This window comes from Phaethon aethereus (genome assembly GCF_964289735.1).
Source record: "Phaethon aethereus genome assembly, chromosome: 2".
NCBI lineage: Eukaryota > Metazoa > Chordata > Aves > Phaethontiformes > Phaethontidae > Phaethon > Phaethon aethereus.
In genome coordinates this window covers 120,840,014-120,859,281 of record NC_138582.1, presented here as the reverse complement: position 1 = coordinate 120,859,281, position 19,268 = coordinate 120,840,014, and the positions used below count along the sequence as shown (strand labels likewise).

Sequence of the window (19,268 nt, the reverse complement as noted above, 5' to 3'; positions counted from 1 at the left end):
GTATTTAAATGGAACTGTGCAATCTGTTCCCAGAAGATAGTTTGAATCCATATAAGCTTTTTCTATATGCAAACTGTTCGGCCAGATTCCTATGTGGATATTTCTGAGTATTTAAACCGAAAGATCCTACCTCCAGCTTAAGGGTTCCTAAGCTACAAATACTTCAGGGCTCCACGAATATTTGGAGGAAGCCTCAGAGTATGGCTTTTTGCAGTTATGCTTTCTTCTGCTGTCACAGGAGGCTGGGCTGGATGGCGTTTAGTCTGATGTACTGTGGCTGTTCTTAGGTGGAAAATATAAAATATGAGCACAAATGTTTTTGTGAGGCAGTGGGTATTAAGCTAGTGTCTTGTGACCTTTAGCTCTTTCTAAAATTTAGAAGTAAGTCTAATTCACTGATTTTTTTTTTTTTTTTTTTTTTTTTTTTTTTTTGGTCTCTAGAGTAAATTCATCCAGCAACTCCTTAAGCAATAGATTGCTTTAGCAACCCAAATGTGCATCCTAGCTTCAGACCCAAAGATTTGCTCAGAGCTTTCCTTGCTTCTAGGACATCTCCCTGACTGATCCCTGGAGTGCCGCCACCTTCAGGCAGTCTTGCCTCCTCAAGGGAAAGTGCAAACTATTACCATCTCCCAGATTACTGGCAATTGCTGTCAAAAAAGCGGTAGCCTCAACCAGAGTTAACTTTCTGCAGTGTTCCTCGGACTTCCCAGAGCATTCACGCAGACTGTCCCGGTGTCTTCAGTAGAGAAGGCAACACCAGAAGTGGAGGAGAGGAGGAAACCAGGCTCTGAGAGAGGTGGCAACTACTGTGGGGAGGAGGTAGCAGGGAAGGTGATAAGGGTGTGGGAAGAAAGAGTCAGGACAGCAGGTAACAGTTTTTCCCCCCAGTAACTCCATTTTCATATTTGGTGTAGGCTTCCAGTGGTGCTTTTCAGGGCACTAAGGCTAGGGGACTGCAGCAAGGGTTGCGCATAGGTCCAATAAGTGGGTTCAGGTGTTAGTGGGGTGTGAGAAGAGGGGGAGGGCTGGAGATGGGATATTTTTAAATAATGATACATTTAGTAAACAGATACTTAGTATACAGCAGTTCAGTGCATAGCATGTGTACATTGTAGGGATGATACAGCTAGCCATGCTAGTACGTAATAGGACACGCTTAGCTGAGGCTGGCTACCAGTATTCACACATGCATCTGTAACAAGTAACTGGAGCAGATGGTGATGTCTAAGGCACTTTAGGAAGGAAGATGGTTCCCCCCTGAAATACAAGCAGGTGATATTAACAAATGATAAATGCACAAGCCTTAAGACTTTCAAAACATTAGCATGAGAAAGGTGGCATTAATTTTCAGATTATTGTTCTGAAAGCGACTTTTCCTATTAGGCTTTTTGTCTTGAGTTGTTTCCAGATCCAGTTTTAGTTTTGTGGGTGATATTAATTTGTCTATTTGTCCTTCTTCTACATCATCTTTTGTTTAAAAATAGCCAATTCCCGAAGTAGGTATTGGCCATGTAAGTACTGAATGTTTGTGGAAGCTGTCAGGACATGCTCTATGCTTGAATCTCAGAGGCAAAGTTTGCTGTTCCTGCAAGTTACTACAGACTATAGCGTCTTTCCAAGTGATTTGAAGAGTGTCTCGATTGTAAATCTCCCTCCAGTACATGAATGTTGGAATATCTGTTTTGAGAATTCAAGTGGAAACTCTCACCAATATAACTCCTTGCTGGGTTTTTTTCCATTGTTTTCAGTCCACACTGGAGAGCCAGGAAGTTGTTACCAGCTGAGTGTGTAGCTGGATCTGTTCACCACGGCAAACCTCCAGACAAAACTGTTTTTGTGTGTTTCCTCCACCCCTGCCAATACAATCCATGCAGTTGGAGGAAACATGGGCATAAAAAACAGTGTTCTGAAATGCAGTGCAGCTGTAAATATTACTCTGCAAAGATGAAAAGAAAGCTCATGTATTTCTTCTGGGTAATTAGTATAATGATACATACAGGCTTTTAACAGTATAAACCTCCAGTCATCCTTAGAGTTCATACCCAGTAGTGCACACAGATGCATTTTAATTTTTAAAATCATAAATAACTAATTTGCAACCCACAGGGCTTTCCATTAGTAGTCTGGTAGGCTTAGGTTCCACTTCTGTATTGCGCATGTACGTTCCTTTTTGTTTGATGTGGGAATAAGCTCCTTAAGACCTAAAAGGCTTCAGTAATGAGATGTGTGAAAACTCTCCCCAGCAGCTTAAAATTTAACTAATGTGATATTTAAACCTTTCTGTTTATACCCCTAATGTTTTTAGTTAAGGCATTTGAAGCAAGTCAGCTCTGGCTTGTATATGACAGATATAAACACCTTGCTCAAATGGTATTTGAGAGAGGAATAACACTTGGTTTCAGGAGTTACCTAAGACAGAAACTTGCAATACCAGAAGGAAAAAGCAACCACTGAGACAAATGTATTTGAGATGAACTTTGTAATGAGACTGTGGCTGGAAGATTAAGCTTTTTGACTGAGATGGAAGGAGGTAGGGGACAGAGCGCACTCTAGTGACTGTATTACAATTTGTGATATTATATTAATTCTCCAGCTTTTTGTTGCTGTTTTAGGACCTTTGCGCAGAACTGTAGAAACATTGAACACTTAAATCTAAATGGGTGCACAAAAATCACTGACAGGTAAGTCAAAGGGGTTTTTTGTTTGATGGGGAAATTTGGAAAAAGAAGTAGCTGAAGGTATTTTTAGTGTGTCTGCTGTTTTGCAGCACTTGTTACAGTCTTAGCAGATTCTGTTCCAAGCTGAAACATCTGGATCTGACATCTTGCGTAGCCATCACAAACAGCTCTTTGAAAGGCTTAAGGTAAGAAGTCTCAGTGTTTTGTGTTAAAGAAAAGCACTTAAAGAGCTGTTCAACATTTAATAAAGCTTAAAAAAGCAGTGCTGAACCTTAATACTGTGTATCAGCACTGACTATATCCTATATCTAGCACTTTTGGGGCATAGACTATGATGTTTGTGTGTGGTCTTTACTCATGACTTTTCTGTGGAGGCCTGGCACAGTCCACTGGCTATCATTAATTTCTAACAGTGTGTTTAATTTGGGTTTCCCACTGTTATGGCTATTTGAAGGCTGGATTTAACTTTATGTATTTTTTTAATTCTCCCAGTGAGGGTTGCAGAAATCTGGAACATTTGAATCTTTCCTGGTGTGATCAGATTACGAAGGATGGTATTGAAGCACTGGTGAAAGGGTGTAGTGGACTAAAAGCTCTATTTCTTAGAGGTTGCACACAGGTACATAACTGCTTGGGTGATCCTTTAGGAATAAAATTTTATTTTGGGTTTTTGAAATCTCCATCAAGTAAAAAATACCTGTTTTGTTATAGTCTTTTGTTCAATATTACAACATGCATACATTCTTTGGGCTGCTTTCCCGTGCTTTTAATTTCTTGTTTCTTTTCCTATGTCCAACCTAATTGCTAAATACAGTTAGAAGATGAAGCATTGAAACACATTCAAAATCACTGTCATGAACTTGTAATCCTGAATTTGCAATCCTGTACAGTAAGTATTTGAAGCTTCAAAAGATACATTCTCTAAGAATCATAAACCATTTTTGAATGCTAATGAATTGATCTGCTACACACTTAAATAATTCAAATAGTACATCTCTGCAGTTTACAGAATTTTTTGTGGAATAGAAATCTTAAACCAGGTGTCTGTTTCTACAGCTGAGTGTGGATTTGGAGCGTTGGGCAATTTTTTTTCCCTCATTACGTCTTTTAACTGTAGCAAGCTCTAGAGTAAGAATTAACTGCATTCATTCAAATTTCATGAACTGTCTATGTGCTAAACCATGCAGTTATACAGGTGTAGTTCTTGTTCTGCCATCTGTTAAGGTCAAACATTTTGGTCTATTCGTAATTTTAGTGTTTCTAATTGAGCAGAAGCCATATTCTGGGCTACATCATTGAGAGTAAAACGTTATAGCATTATAACTGAAGATGATTCAGAACCATCTAGGTAGCAGGAGAAGGGCATGCTTTTTTAATAGTAATGGAAGAACACATTCATTTATAATTAAATGAGTGGGAATCATTCATGTACTTTTAATTCTACTTAGAGAATACACAAAAATTAGATTTGCTGTATTTTATATTTGCTTGTTTGCTGTTTCTGATGTGACTTTTTAGGAATGGGAAAGATCTCCTTTTAGATTTTAAAAGTGTTTAAGTCACTCTTTTTAAATAAGCCTTAGAAAATATTGAAATAAATTAGAATTTCAGTGTTTCTGTCATGCAAATTTGAATAATGAAGTTGTTGGCTTATTTTTTTTTTGCTTTTGGAAAGTTTTCCACAGTTTTATTGCTAGAAGGTATCATAAAATATGCTTGGGCTAGAACTTTCAAATCTGTTTTACCCATTATTCCTGAAGGAATGTGGCATGGGACCATTATTGTTAAGATTGGATGAAAATTTTTGGACCTAACAGATTTCTTTAAAGTGTTGAACATTTTGAGGTGTTAGGGATTATTAAAAGCTACATTAAAAAATTACAGAAATTAAGAACAATGTGACTACAAAGCTTGAGCTTCCATGAGCCAGATGTTTTGTGAAAGAGAATTTTCAGATTTTTCAGTGTAAATTTAGGTGCCCACTGAAGTTGGGCACCTAAAGATAACAGGAATGAAAGGAAGTTCCTTCTTTTGGTCAGAACCACACTTAAAGGAAGAAAGTTAGTACATAATTTCCTCCCCTTTCACTCTTCCTTTTGCTGTCTTCCTCCTCCAAAGTTCTTTTTCTATTATGTTTTACCTGAGACTAATGAGATATATCATGGCCAGCCTTTTCTGATTATTTTTGTGGAAGGTGCTCAAGAGGTCTGATGGTAATCGGGTATGATCTCTCCTGCTTAAAAGGAACATTGGCATAGAGGTGTAGAGTTTTCTCTTGGCCAGTATGTTTGTTGTTGCGGATATATTAAGTACAAACAAAAAAACCCTCATGAGTGAAAGCATTTTTCCCTTTGAATTTTTTGAGTTGACAGTCATTGTGTCCTACCTAGTTGTGTGTGCTTTAAAGCTTTATTTCACTAGAGATGTGTCCTGCTTTGCTATGGCTTAGAAGCATGCTTGCAGAAGCAGCCAGGCTTTTGATGATCAAAGGGCTAGCACTGATTTTTACACAGCGGGTCTCCTTGTGCTTTATATGATCCATACTTTAATTCTAGTGGCTCTGTTTTATGGACCTTGTATAATGCCAGGCCAGCTCTAGCAGCTATGGAATGAACTGATACTAACGCTGGAAACTGCACATCTGAAAGGTGCCATCTTTAGAGTGTAGAAACTGGGGACTTCCAGGCATTTTTTGAGCACGTTTCTTTCCTGAGAGGAATGCAGGCATTGAAATCACAAGCAATTTCATAATGGAAAATTTTCATATATAACTTGAGGGTTTTGTCAGTCTCCAGCAGCAGCATAAAATTGACGTAGTCCTTACCTCCAAAATAGTTCCTTTTCCCAATAATAGTGTCATAAGTATCTCTAAAAGGGAACAAAACAATTCCAGAAAATATCTTCTTATCCGTAGATGATGCAAATCCTTCTGGATCCACAAAAAGAAGACTTCTAGTTTTCTGTCTGGAATAATTTTCATTTGACAGCACAATTTGCAAATTTAAACTACTGAAATTAAAAAGTGCTAGGTTGGGGGAGGGAGCATAAGGTGGTCTCCCTTTGTGCTGAGCTACTGCTATTTCTCATCCTGTTTTCACCTGTGAAAGTTAATTTTTGTGGTAATAGCCTCAGAAATATGCTATAGTAGTAGTATCTAGTGTACCTAGATAACTGGCTTATAAAAGGAATGTGTAATTTTGATTAAAAATACAGTAGAGGTCTTTGTTATCTATGTATCTTTGTTATCTATTTGTAAAAATTAAAAATACAGTAGAGGTCTTTGTTATCTATGTAAAAATACAGTAGAGTAATGTTAGGCCAGGAAATAAAATAACCTGTTTCACCATGAAGGATTAGTCATTCCGCAGAAAAATTAAATTCTTGGAGTTAGGAGTAAGAGGAGGAGAGAATACTTCTTCCGGAACAGAAGACCTGTAAACAAAATAATATTTGCACATACACCCAAAAACCTAGTTCTTATTGCTACTTTGTGTGCAGCTGCATTGGGGTTATTTCTTATAGTTCCTGTTTCAGAGAGAAAACTTTTTTATTCAAATTCCAAATTTAGGATTACTTTTTTCAGAATATCTAGTATCATATTTTTTTGAGAAATTAAAAACCCTCTTTTGAGTTAGATCTTTCAGCTAAAGACAACTGCATAGGGTAGGGGAAACTTGGCTTTTACATTTATCTTCTGTAAAGAACAGATAATATATAATTGTTTGCCTGTAACTCTAGCTTTGAAAATTATCTGGAGGCAAAGGAGTTTTACCCTTGGGTTCTGCTGCTCCAGTGCAAAATACATAGTAAACTCTCTGCTGTCGAGCTTTAAACTCTCTTTTGCACGGTTCCTGAACTTACATAGTCACTGGAACAAAAGACTGGAACTCTACGAATATACAAGCAGCAAGTTATTTCACACAATGACAACTACAATTAAAAAATTATAAAGCAAAAGTGAAGTGAAAGAGGAAGACAATAACAAACAACTCTGTGCTTCAGACTGCCTTTGATCAGTACTCGAGATCTGTGGAAAAATACATAGATAAGTAGGAATTGTGTGTGTTGATTATCTTCAGTGTTATCAATGAACATGGGCTCACAATGGTATTTTTGGTTGAAAATCCACAGGTTGCCATGGTTATATACATCGTGACACAAACAGTTCAGTAATATGACTTGATTGTTGTTCTTAGCTGATTACTGGATAATGAAGTTAACTTCAACCTTCTTCTGTGTTGCAGCAAATTTCAGATGAAGGCATTGTAAAAATCTGTAGAGGATGTCATAGACTTCAGTCGCTCTGTGTTTCAGGCTGTAGCAACCTTACAGACGCTTCTCTCACAGCACTTGGTCTAAACTGTCCAAGGCTGAAGTGAGTATGTCATGAACGTGTCGTGAGTATGTCATGTTGTTACTGGCCTGATCTAAGAAGTTCACTTCTGAAGATAATCAGCTGATACCCACAGGTTTGATTTAGCTTTGTGTTGTTTGTGTTACCTTTGCACTCAAAACACTAAGTTAGAAGTAGCAGCTGAATATAAACTTTTGCGGTCTCGTCCTCTGTATCTATTATATGGATGTAGTCCACTGTATATTGGAAGAATAAGAATTAATATATGACAAATAAAATATATTGAACCTAGCAGTTCAGTTCTGTGCTTCTAGGTAAATATTTTAGGTACTAAATACAAGCCAGGAAAAAAGATTATAAAGCCCCCCCCCCCTTTTTTTTAATAAGGTAAAAATATCTGCAGTTGTGTTGTCTTGTGATGTTTGTACTCTGATGTGGTTTTATTCAGTTGTTTGTCTTGCAAAAAAATAGCTGAATCATACCTGAGTATTATATTTACAGATTTTATTATAAATGTGTTTTTAATATGCTTTGCAGTACATCCTGGCATTCTTAAACTGTGATATGAAGTGTGCTAATGTCTCTGCAAGCACTGAGGACTGGTATTTATGGTATATGCTTTGAGTAATAGGGGCTCATCTGTTAAAAATAATACAAACTTTTGCATTGGTGTAGTTTGTACTAATATGTTTGTTACGGTGTTACTCTCAGAAGTGGGGACAGCCTCAGCTTTAAAGCTGAGCTCAGCTTTAATGATGCTCAGTCATGCAGCAGCTCTCTGGTTGTAGAGACATATAATACTTCTTGTAATGTCTAATGTTAGTGTAAATTAAATCAAACCAAAAGATTTTTGGATGGCACTAAATTGCCATTTATGGTAGGAACATGCGGGAGTTGGAACTTGTTATACTTAATGACAGATAAATGGAGGAAAGTGTAGATTGTAAAAATTAGGGGAAGCTACATTCAAATGCCAGTGTGCAATATGCTGTCACACAGTGTTTCTTTAGCTGATTGCATGAAAACCAGCTTTTGTTACTGTAGAATACCCATCCGTAAGAAAATTCTAGAGTGACTGTCCCCTTCGTGTAACCATTCATACTTACAAGAGCTTATGTGTGCCTGTGTTTGGGGCTTAGGAGTCTTCTGACATACTTAATTGCATTCCTTAGAAAGTTGTGCTGTTATTACTGGTCTTTTCCCACAATTTCTCTCATTCTCTCAATTCACAGCTCAGATTGGAAATAACAGGAGATCTAAAGTGCTATTAGTTGTGCAGTTCTTTACACGAGCAGTCAACTGTAGCAGCAATTGTTTTGACTTTGGTAGGTAAACTGTTAGCCCCTGACTGTGCCACGAGGGGGAAGGCGTCTGCTGCTCTTCTCCTTTAATGAGGAACAGTATAAGGAAAAAAATGACCCTTTGCAGTGATTACTGCAGAGGAGTGTGTGCTGGAAGGACATATGAAACAGCTGGTTACATCTAGACTTTTGGGGTCATGTATGGAAAGTACTTGATAAAAATTATGTTGGAAGTGAAAGAGAAGTTCGTACCTTCTGAATATTTCAGTGTTGAATATGAAGGAAAACTCTCCTGCCTCTGTTGGACATGCTGGCCCTGTTAGGAAGCTTCTGAGTACTTTCTGTGCTGTGCTACTCTCACTTCACTTCAGGGTCTTGGATGTCCTGTTGTGCTGCCTTCTGTGATACCACTGGGTTCTGCAGCTGTTAACACCCACATATGACATCTCCTTGAAAAAAACCCTAATCTTGACCAACTTCCAGCTGTATTCTTCCCCCTACATCAAGATGCAGCTGTCTCCTCATCCCTTTTTATATCTGCTCATTTAAGTGCTTGATACCTTCTCTGTTCTTCTGTTTTAGCACTTTCTAGTGTTAAAGTACTAGTAGGTGTTTTGGTGAGGCTTATCAAGAAAAGCACCCATGTCTTTGTCTAGGTGGGGCTATGAAAATTGGGATCGTACTGCCTTTAACCTCACCAATGTTCTCTCTCACCTGCTGCTAATTCAACATGAGTAGGAAGGTGCTGTGTGCAGAGACACTAGATGTACCCAAAAGACATCCGTAGACAATGAATGCAGCTGTGAGGTCTGTCTCAGAGAACATGGCTTTACAAGAGTGGGGAATCTGCTCTCTGATATCATTTTGCCTCATCAGCTAGGTACTTTGTCGCAAATCACTGGATGGGAACTAAATGCCAGCTGTATCTGGAAAAAGAAGAGCCCTCTGTAATTAAGTACAATCACTGAAACAAAGCAAAAATTAGAACTGACCAGTGCCTTCCCACCTGTTTTTCATACTGGGACCTGGTTGATGCAGCATGTGTATGTGTGGCTCACTCTTTCCCATGCTGCCCTTCTGACTGCACACCCAATTTCAGGGAGGCTAGAGCTGCTAGTCCTCTTGATTTCTTACCCCCCTGTTTCCACATTCTTCAGAGCTTTTCAACCAGATGTGCAGTAAGTAGCATCCCCACTATTTTGCACACTGCGGATGTAATTTTTCCCTGCCCCCTTTAAAGTCAGAAATGTAATGGGGTTGGGGATCCAATGGTTTTCAGTGTAGATGGTGTTGAAAGAAAATAAATAAGGTAAAGTAGAGGGTAACAAACGTGACCTGAATCACAGGGGTTTGGTGGTGGTGGTGGTGCAGTTTTTCCCTTCCTATCCGTCATTCTAGATAATTTTCAGAGTAGCTGAGAGTATTTTAGGATAGGCTGCTAGCTGCCCTTGATGGAAGGGCACGAAGTTCCGGATGTGAGCCTGGAAAGAAAATCCGGAGGTGCTACAACCGTCTATTTGGAAAGCAGTACCTGTCTTGTATGTCTCTGTTGGCTGTTCTTGAGTTTCTATCACACTTCTGAACCTTGTTGAAGATTAGCACTCTGGAAATGGTTATCAAGGGTGTAGCCTGTGGCGCTGCTTACATCTAAACTCAGCTGTGCTCTTGCTTTTGGTTTGGAAGAGATTGATCTGGCAACGTCATACTCATAGGCCCACATCCTGTGCTCTGGTGGGGTTGTGTTTTTCTCATGCACACAGCATGGCTTTTCCCTTTGCACTTTGTCCATAGAGAGAATGCTTTCTAACCTCATAAATCAGTGGAAGGATCTAGATGCCTCTAAGAGTTACCAGAGCAAGAGGTTCTTTTGTCCATCTTGCCCTGCCTCCTCCCCACCAACCCCAGTATAGAAGTAGGATTTGCTGTGGTGAGTGCACTTGGTTTGTGCTGCTCGTTACAGGGTGCTGTTGTTTCCCCTTATTCATCTTGATACTTTTTCCACCTGCAAAGTAAAAAGTGTTCATTAATAAAAACAAACAAAAAACAAAGACAACAAAACATTAATGGATGAAGGCCTGTTCTGCATACTAGTGGTGCTCTTTGGGGCAGTTGACCTTTTTTGTGTTAGTACTGCTTCCCAGTGCCTCTCGAAAGAGTGTTAGGTTTATCTTTCCAAAATACTGTGTTATTTTCTTTAAGGTTGTGTTGGTGTAGTTTATTGTTTTTACTGTGGGCTTGGAGAATTTAAGCTCTTTGCTTTCTGGTAACTTGCTTCACTGTGCTTCATGCCAAGGCTCTGAGTGAAGTTCTAGTAAGCAGTTTCTCAGTTTTGTGGCTTCCCAACATCCTGTATTTAGATAATAGGTTTTAGATGCAGGTTTCATCTGCATTTTCCTTAACTCAGCATTTATTGTCCCGCATCTTTCCTCAGATAACACATGAGAAAACTTGAACATTATGATATCTTACTGAAACAAGAGGTTAACAATGCCTATAATTATGTATAATTTTTTTCCACTAAACGTTGAGAAGCTTTGAGGATTTAACTTAATCTGTTCTGTGACCATTAGAAATTTCTGATAAGCTGGATCGAAAGTCTGCCTAGTGCTTTTTAATTGCAAGTCACTGTGGAAAATAGGCATATATGTACACATTTGCTATTGAGAACATTAAATAACAGAAGACAGATTTGTATCTCAAATGCCTTTGCTTTCCTCTATGTTAATGTTTTAACATTCAAAACTTTTTCAGGATTTTGGAAGCTGCAAGATGTTCACATCTTACAGATGCTGGTTTTACCCTTTTAGCACGGGTAAGGGTCATTTCAGAAGGTTAGAGCTCGCCTTGTTTTCATTGCTGGTGAGCAGCTGTGAATTGATGTAGTCTTGCTTGGGAAGGAATATGAGAAGAAAAATGAAGTAGGAAGAACCCAGTGGAGGAGGGGACTAAAAAGTGATTTTATTTCTGGATTATACTTAGACTTGCAACTTGATCTATTTTGCCATCTATCATGGCCTTTTTCACTTTTTTTCCCCCTCTTTTTTTAGTACGTTTCAATTGGATTTATTATGCTTAACATAATTCTAAACTTGTGTTAGGTATTCTAGACAAATTTTCTCTATAAAGATGACACATACCCTTGTGATATTTACACCCCAAAAATCACCATATAATAGATTATTCTGAGTATACCGTTAAGTTACAAAAATACTTACATTATACATTATAAACTACAAGAACTTGTGCCCTGATTCATGCTGTAAATATATAAAGTAAGCATATTGATGGTATGAAACGTTTCTAGTTAGATGCGTATGCTTGCTGATTCAGCATTTTGTGCTGAACACAAAAATGATACTCTGTAAATGGGATTCATTTACACTGCTGATACCTAGTGTGAATGAAAGGGGTTTTTTTTTCTAGCCACAGTGGTTAAAAAGTATTTTTTTAATGATTCAGCACTACAGCCTTGGGCTTTTGGTAGTCACCTCAAGTCTGCTTCTGGGAGCTGCAAGTTAAACCATTTTTTCCTATGCCTGTAAAAAACTGGGGTTTGGGCTGAGCTTTTGGCACCATGCGGTCTGCTGCCAGGTCACAAGGTTACATCATTTTCTTGAAATTCGTCAGGATCAGATACTGAAAGCACTTCTGAAGGCTTGCCAGGGATCTCTCAGAATGCTGGGAAACTTGCCTGTATAAATGTGAAGTGCAGCTTTCTCCCAGCCACAAAGTGGCCCCCATTTTAATAATTCCATCACTCATTAGCAAAGCACGTTGTTTTTAAGGCTTCTTTCTAAAGTATTATGGTGAAGAGAGATGTTCCACAGGCTTAACTGTGTTTCGGATTGGTCTGGTGCAGGTTGGTGTATGCAGAAGTTGGATTCATCTGTATGCAGATTAGTTCGCTTTAGTGCACAGGCTATAAATACCATAGGTTTGACCTGAAGTGGGCACCAAAAGGGGAAAGGGAAGCAGGGGTGGGTGAGTACTGATACGTACTGTTCAAACCTTACAGGGCAAGAAGGAGAAATTTCACTTTAGTAAGAGAAAGGCTGAAGTGTAGAGAGGGAGGTGGTGTATTGCTTGTGGATTGTGGCGGGGAGGGTTACCATTTTTTGTCCTTTGATGGTGATCAAATACTTGAAAGGGATTTAGCTCACAATTTCCTCTTGTAAGCTGTGCTATCATGTATTACTAGCACTGTGCATGATTTTATATCTGTATGTTGTTTTATTTCATCTTTTGTTTATCTGTTTTTTTTTGTTTATTTTAGAATTGCCATGAGTTGGAGAAGATGGACTTGGAAGAATGTGTTTTGGTGAGATTTAATATGAAAAGGAATATTGAACATCCAGTGTAAGAATGCAGTGCCAATAAGAACATTAGCACTTTCAATTAAGTGTTGTTTTTTATTAAGAGTGCTGTCTTTATGATAGTAAATAAAAGTAATTATTGGGAAATTCTATCCAGGGAGATACTTGACGAGTATTAAATACTTGAAGAAGTGATTGGGTATTTTCCAGAAGTAACAGAACCTTTGTTTGGTCGAGAGGGAGAGATCCTATTTAAGGGTTGGCCCTCCTACTGCCTGTTGCTTATGGTTGTTTGGTATCTTTTCTTTCTAGATAACTGACAATACATTGATACAACTTTCTATACACTGTCCAAAGCTACAAGCATTGGTAAGTTTAACTTTTTTTTTTTGGTGAAGTTTAATACATCCCATGCATATACACGACTCCTGCAGTATAAAAACAGGCTGTTGACTTTGTATCTAGAAAAAGTTCCTGATGTAGTATGATGCTGTGCAAAATGTATGCAAGTTTCATAAGTATTCTAAAAGAAGCAGATTGCTCCTAAAATATTTACGTGCATTATGTGATAAAAAAATATTACCAAATCAGTGAGTAATAACCAGAAAGCTTACATTGTATGGTTAACATCCTTCATATTTGATTACTTAGGTCAGCTTACAGTACTTGGATACTTTGTAGATACTCTAAGTGTTCACTAATGGTTTTCTTGAGGAGTATGACACTTTACATCAAATATTGCATAAACAAAACCACCCAGTGAAGATAAATGTAATCATTCTGTAATCAGTTTTGCATGCGAGCAGTTTTTGCCGAGGACTACATTTACGAGTAAATTATGGAAGGTTTTTCTGACCTAGACTTTTGAATGTAATTGGAGAGGATTGAGATGCCTTTACTACCCTGCTTACTGTATTTCAAAGAAGTATTTTCTAGGGAGTGATTGCTTAGATCTTTCAGAACACCAAAACCAATTTTAGGTGACATAAATTTGGCTTTTCTTCAGTCAAGGTATTCCAAAATTACTAGAATGTCCTTGCAACAGGAGCTTCTGTATCTAGGGCCAGTTGTCCCATAAATGTAAATTTGTTATATACTACTTCAGATCTACGTGAGAGAACAAGTATCTATAATCTGTTCTTAGATGGGATTAAAGGAAGATTTGCTGCTTCATTAATTAAATTGTGTTATGATTACTTAGTGTTACTCACTCAGAGTTACTAAGGTAGCAACATGAGGAGAGATGGCTTTTAAAAAGGAGCTTGTTCACGATTTTTTATTGTTGTTGGTTTTTATTTTTGCTTATTAATTGTCCGACCTCATTTCTGTACCATAATTCTTAATGTTAAGCCAAACAAGAGCTGTCAGGAGATGTGGAGCCATTTATATGGGACACTTCCTGTTCTTCTGCGACGGATTTGTTTTTGTATTGTAATCCCAGTTGTGACCAGTACTTGCAAGAGGTATTTTGTACCAGCTCTGCCAGTGCTTCTCCAGAGGTATCATAAAACCTCCTAATTTCCAAGTATTTTTCTGAACCTGCTCCTCTTTGCTGGCCTTTGTGTGTTAGCCCACAGACAGGGAAGTGTGGCATTTGTAAAATAACATACCTTTTCTAAGGGAACCAGAAAAATTGATTTTTTTGTTCATGTGTATATCCTGTGTGTAGGACGGAGTGAACAGTGATGGCTGAGAATTACAGGGAAAGGAAGAACAAACTAGCGGCTGCCAAATACCCTATGTGAACTAATCTTGATACTTCAAATGTGAAATCATGTACTGTTGATGGTTCTCTTGTATGTGGCTGTGCTTAGAATATGTTTAGGGATATTTGCAGTTTAAACAAATATTTTGAAGTTGCAGAAATCAACTTTGAATTTGTTCTTTGGTGCTTGAAGAGTCAGTAGTCAATGGAAATAAGCAAAAGCACTGTTAAACCAATTATAATCAACTGTAACATCTTGATCAGTTTCAGAGCACTCAAATGCTTTATTACTTACTGGACTTAAGTCATTTCTGGTAAAAGTGTTTAAAATTTATCCATTCAGATTATTAGAGAAACTGTGAAATACTCGTAATATTCCTGGAGATGAGAAGACAATCGAATTATTCAGTTATGCTGATCATACTGTTTCTTATTGTCACCATATATCATGCCATATTTGATTCATACACAGCATTTAATATATTCTAACAAAAAAAGAATTTTACCGTATCTTTTTGCTCTAAAGATTTCAAGTAATTATCTTCTTCAGTTCCATGTTTTGAACACTTTCTAACAGGCTTATGAAGTCAGACAAATCATTTAATAGAAAGTATGTCTCATTTGGCATATTTCTTTTACAAAGTTCTGCAAACTCAGCTGTACATCCTGTATTGTCCTTTCAGCACCACATACAGTGTCTCAGGAAAGCTGAATTTTATAAGCTGCTTACTTCCTGGGACGGAAAACTCTTAATTAGCCAGCAGACTGCTGCCGTAGCCGACAGCTTCACATAACCTCTTGTCCTTCCTTGAAACAGCAGGTCTCTTATAAATGTTCTTTAACCCTGCAGCTGCTGATTGTTTCCAGGCTGTGAGACAAATCAAATGCTCAGAACACATACATGACGAAAGTAGGTCTTAGGAGAGAACTTAAGTATTTAAGGAGTTGATAGACTTGCAGTATGTAAACATGTCATAAGATAAAACACTCTTGATAGGGGCGAGTGCTTCACTTCTGTTGCCTTTTGGGGACAGTACGCCCTAGTTGTGGTGTTGCATGGAGTTACTGCCAGCTGCTCACCCTTGATGAGTGACTAAAATTGGTGTCTCCCCATCAGACTCGAGGGGAGTTGCAGACCGGTCTCCCAGCCTCTTCTCTGGCTACTTGTTCATCCTGTTGAGCAAAGGAGGAAAAAAAAAGAAGTTGAAGGGCAAGTGGTTCTAAAGGGCAGGGCAGAACCTGTGTCTGGTAGCAGGCAAGACATGCTCGTGACTCTAGCTCAGGTAAAACAAAGGTAAGCCACGGCTGGTAGTTCTTGGGCTTCCTTGTCAGGCTGAAATAAAGGAAGGTAAATGTGATGTACTGAGTAAAGGGAAGGGTTATGTGTGTGATTCAGAGTATTGGCAGGAAATACTTCGGAGCGCAAATTAGCATCCGCCAAGTTAAAAAGCATGTTTAGATTGCTGCAAGTGTTTTTTCATCAGTTGCTGTCTGAAAAAAAACTCGTGGCAAGGAAATGCTACTTCAAAACCAGCCACTGTTAGACTTGGGTACAAGTACAGGCAAGGCAGAGGGCTGAGCAAAAAGCTAAGAGCCAGCTCAGAGCCCAGGGCGAGAGGAGTAGAGTTCTTGGATCCTGCACATTTCTAGCACAGAAGACTAGAGAGCATTCATTTCACTGGTGACAAAGAGTGGGTTTTAAGCCTCCTCCAAGGAAGGTCTGTTTCCTGTTGTTGTCATCATCATTGCTTCTCCAAAAGTCATTAATTCCTTAACGGAACAAGGAAGCTGCTTTATGTGGTGCTACTGCCTGAGTTGCTGTAACTTTTTTCCATGCTCTTGAAATTCAAGGGAGTAAAAAAATATGCTGAAGAGGAGAAGAATTTTTTTGGTTTATTATGCTGACTGTTGCAGAAAAGACCTGCTCCTGCAGCTGTACAAGATGCTCATTACTCCTTGCATGTACAGGCTGAGGTGTTAAGCACTCACGGTTGTCCTGTAATCATTATTTGGCAAATCAGTCCAGTCTGTTCTTTATCTGTGTGGACTTGCACAGGCTTGGTACGTATGAAAACATGGTAGCTGTGAAACAGGAGCTCCTGTCAGTAGATCCTCATCTATTCCTGTATGTTCTTGATCATCCTTTAAAGTTGTCTTCTGTTTTGGGCATGGTACATGCACTGTTTGTACCCATTGGTAATGGAGGTGCATCACAGTTGGAACAGAGGGCAAAGGGGCCCAAGGAGTTTGCTAGTGACGTGTGTTTTTGGGACTCTACTCATTCTGAAGCAAAGTTAAAAATGAAGCACAGCTCTTCTTTGGTGAAGTAGAGCTGTTTCCTTTGTTGCTCTTCTGGATTTCAGCTGCATATTCTTTGTAACTATCTAACACTAGAATGAAGGAGGTTGAAGAGAACATCTGATGTTTAGAGGATAGAGTAACTCTGAACTGAGTGACGTCATTAACTGTTTGCCCCTCTGTTTTAGAGCTTATCTCACTGTGAATTGATCACCGATGATGGGATTCTTCATCTGAGCAACAGTACGTGTGGTCACGAGAGGCTCCAGGTACTGGAGCTAGATAACTGTCTTCTCATCACCGATGTGACTCTGGAACACCTGGAGAACTGCCACAACTTGGAGAGAATTGAGCTGTATGACTGTCAGCAAGTCACGCGAGCTGGAATCAAACGAATCAGAGTACGTGTCTGCTGACTTGCTCCGGTGGTAACGCCCAAGCTGTTGGTAGTGCTTGAGATTGTATGAATCCTGCAGGTGTCCCGGGCAAGGCAGGATGGCAGAACAGAGCCTGAATATTGTTCCGTTAGGTCTCCATCTCTAGGGACTAAACGTGGCTTTTCTATAAGAGCAGCAGTAATTGTCTAATTCTGTTTATAACTCATGACACTTGCAGTGGGAATGATGAGTGCTTATATTCTGCTTTCTGTCTTTTTTTCAAATACAGGCTTCTATGTTTTTAGGATTGTGTAGTGACATTCTTGAACTCTCCTAAAACACACGTTAATATACAGAGCTGACAGCAAAACATTTGAGTTAATGGGTTATAGGGCCAGTAAGCCCCGGAATCCAGCCACAAAGTTTTTCTCCATGTACCTCCCCGACGAGGTCAGGGACCGCCTGTTCTATCCTGTGCCGCTTTCTAGAATGAGAGAAGCCTGGAATATGGGAGACAAGACTTTCCTCAGTAGCCAGCGGTCCGTCTGCCCCCTGCAGCAGAACACCTGCCTCTCTTGACAGGGAGCTCTCTGGGCTTTATGGGGAAGCAAGTGGGAACCCTGAGCAGGTGCGTGTGCCTGAGCTGGGTGCGACATGAGAATTAGGTGTCAGAAGACGGCTTGGATAGTATCAGGCCTATAGACCCTTTCTTTTTAGCTAACCAACCTTAATGAGAGCCGAGTTGTTGGCAGTAATTAATTGAGGTGTGCTGCTGCTTCTTACTAGTTATGTTTATCTCTCTCCCATTATAATGCCAACTTTTCATCCACAGGCTCATCTACCTCACGTGAAAGTTCATGCTTACTTTGCTCCTGTAACTCCCCCTCCGTCGGTAGGAGGGAGCGGACAGCGCCTCTGCAGATGTTGTATCATTCTTTGACAGTAAGTGCAACCAGAGAGAATTCTGTCGTTGCTGTTGAAGAATGGGACTGCAAGTCAGTGGAAGGAGTTGGTTTCCTGACAGTCCTAATGGTGGTGTTTGGTCATCCAGTTTTGTGAGAAGAAAAGCATTTTTTTCCAGGTAAAAATCTTAACGTGATGTGCAGCTGTGCATTAAGTTGGTGATGCTTGGGTTTGTATTAGTAACTCCTTCCTTCTGTTGGCACGAGAACTGAAGTACCGTGTGAAATGTGGGGGCATTTCAGCATAGCAGCTACTTGGTGGAAGTTCACAAAACTTGGAAGTTAATTTGCATTTCTCAGCGCCATTCAGCGTGAAGTTCTAAGGTCCCCTGGGGCTCGAGTCCCTTACACCAAGGAACTGAACCTGCTCTTCTGTGATATACACAATGGAGAGCAGGCTTAAGGACAAATCAGCTTTAGTAGATGTTGACCAAAAACTGCAAGGTGATCATGAGCTCCTACAGCCAAACAGCTTGTACTACTTTTTCATGATTGCGCTTCGTGTTTAATTACATAACAGGAAATAATAGGTAATGCCAAGAGGTAAGACAGTACCTCAAGATAATGATACAGAAATACTTTTCAAGTTTTTGAACTTGGCTTAGTAGAACTATGTGCTAGTACGAAGTTTGCCTGCCACCGAAGCACGTTTTATGCCCAGTGCCACTGGCCCTTCAAAGGGGAAGAAAATCCACTGTGGTAGAGCTTGTGCGCTTGTACCGACACTGGCTGCCAGACTCGCACACGGCGCTTACTGTAGCGCCATTCCTGCGCCGCCTCAGTTACCTCCTGGGTTTGTAAGGAAGGGATGTGGCGGTTCCGGGAGCAGGGCTGTGGTAGTTGTGCTTTTCCACAGATGGAGAGTAGAAACCAGGTTCAGTTACAGGAACTGTGGTGGAATGAGGAATTCCATTCAAGCCCTTTGTCCCACCTGTTTTAGGGACACAGTGAGCAGATGGGCAACTGAATCGGTAAGGCTGGAGTTGAACCAAACCAAACCTGTGGTTTTCAAATGTAGAAAGCCAAACTGGTCATGTTTGGGTTACTTAAGAAGCTGTCAACTTCTGAGTAATAATAAAATCTATGTATTAACTCTTAAGACCATGCTTTCATCCTTAGTTTTTCTGTGCTAGAGGGTTAGATAAACTTTTTGATATTAAGCAATTTAATTAGCTGAGATAAACTACTCAACTGTTCAGAAAGCTTTTTTGTGTAAGATTGACTCTGTGTGTGTATGTTTTAAGAGTTCGGGGCCTGTGTGTTTACTGAAAACTAAC

The 19,268-nt window shown here is 39.4% G+C and overlaps 1 protein-coding gene across 1 annotated transcript; it reads left to right on the top strand.

The window, feature by feature from the left end:
- Positions 1-2,532: 2,532 nt before the first annotated feature.
- On the top strand, positions 2,533-17,969 carry FBXL2 (F-box and leucine rich repeat protein 2; the record flags this gene model as incomplete). Its single annotated transcript, XM_081996388.1, has 10 exons — positions 2,533-2,684; positions 2,752-2,866; positions 3,174-3,300; positions 3,496-3,570; positions 6,926-7,056; positions 11,088-11,148; positions 12,610-12,654; positions 12,962-13,018; positions 16,841-17,053; positions 17,862-17,969. Exons 1-10 carry the CDS (start codon positions 2,660-2,662, stop codon positions 17,967-17,969), a joined length of 957 nt encoding a protein of 318 aa, XP_081852514.1. The 5' UTR covers positions 2,533-2,659.
- Positions 17,970-19,268: the final 1,299 nt, after the last annotated feature.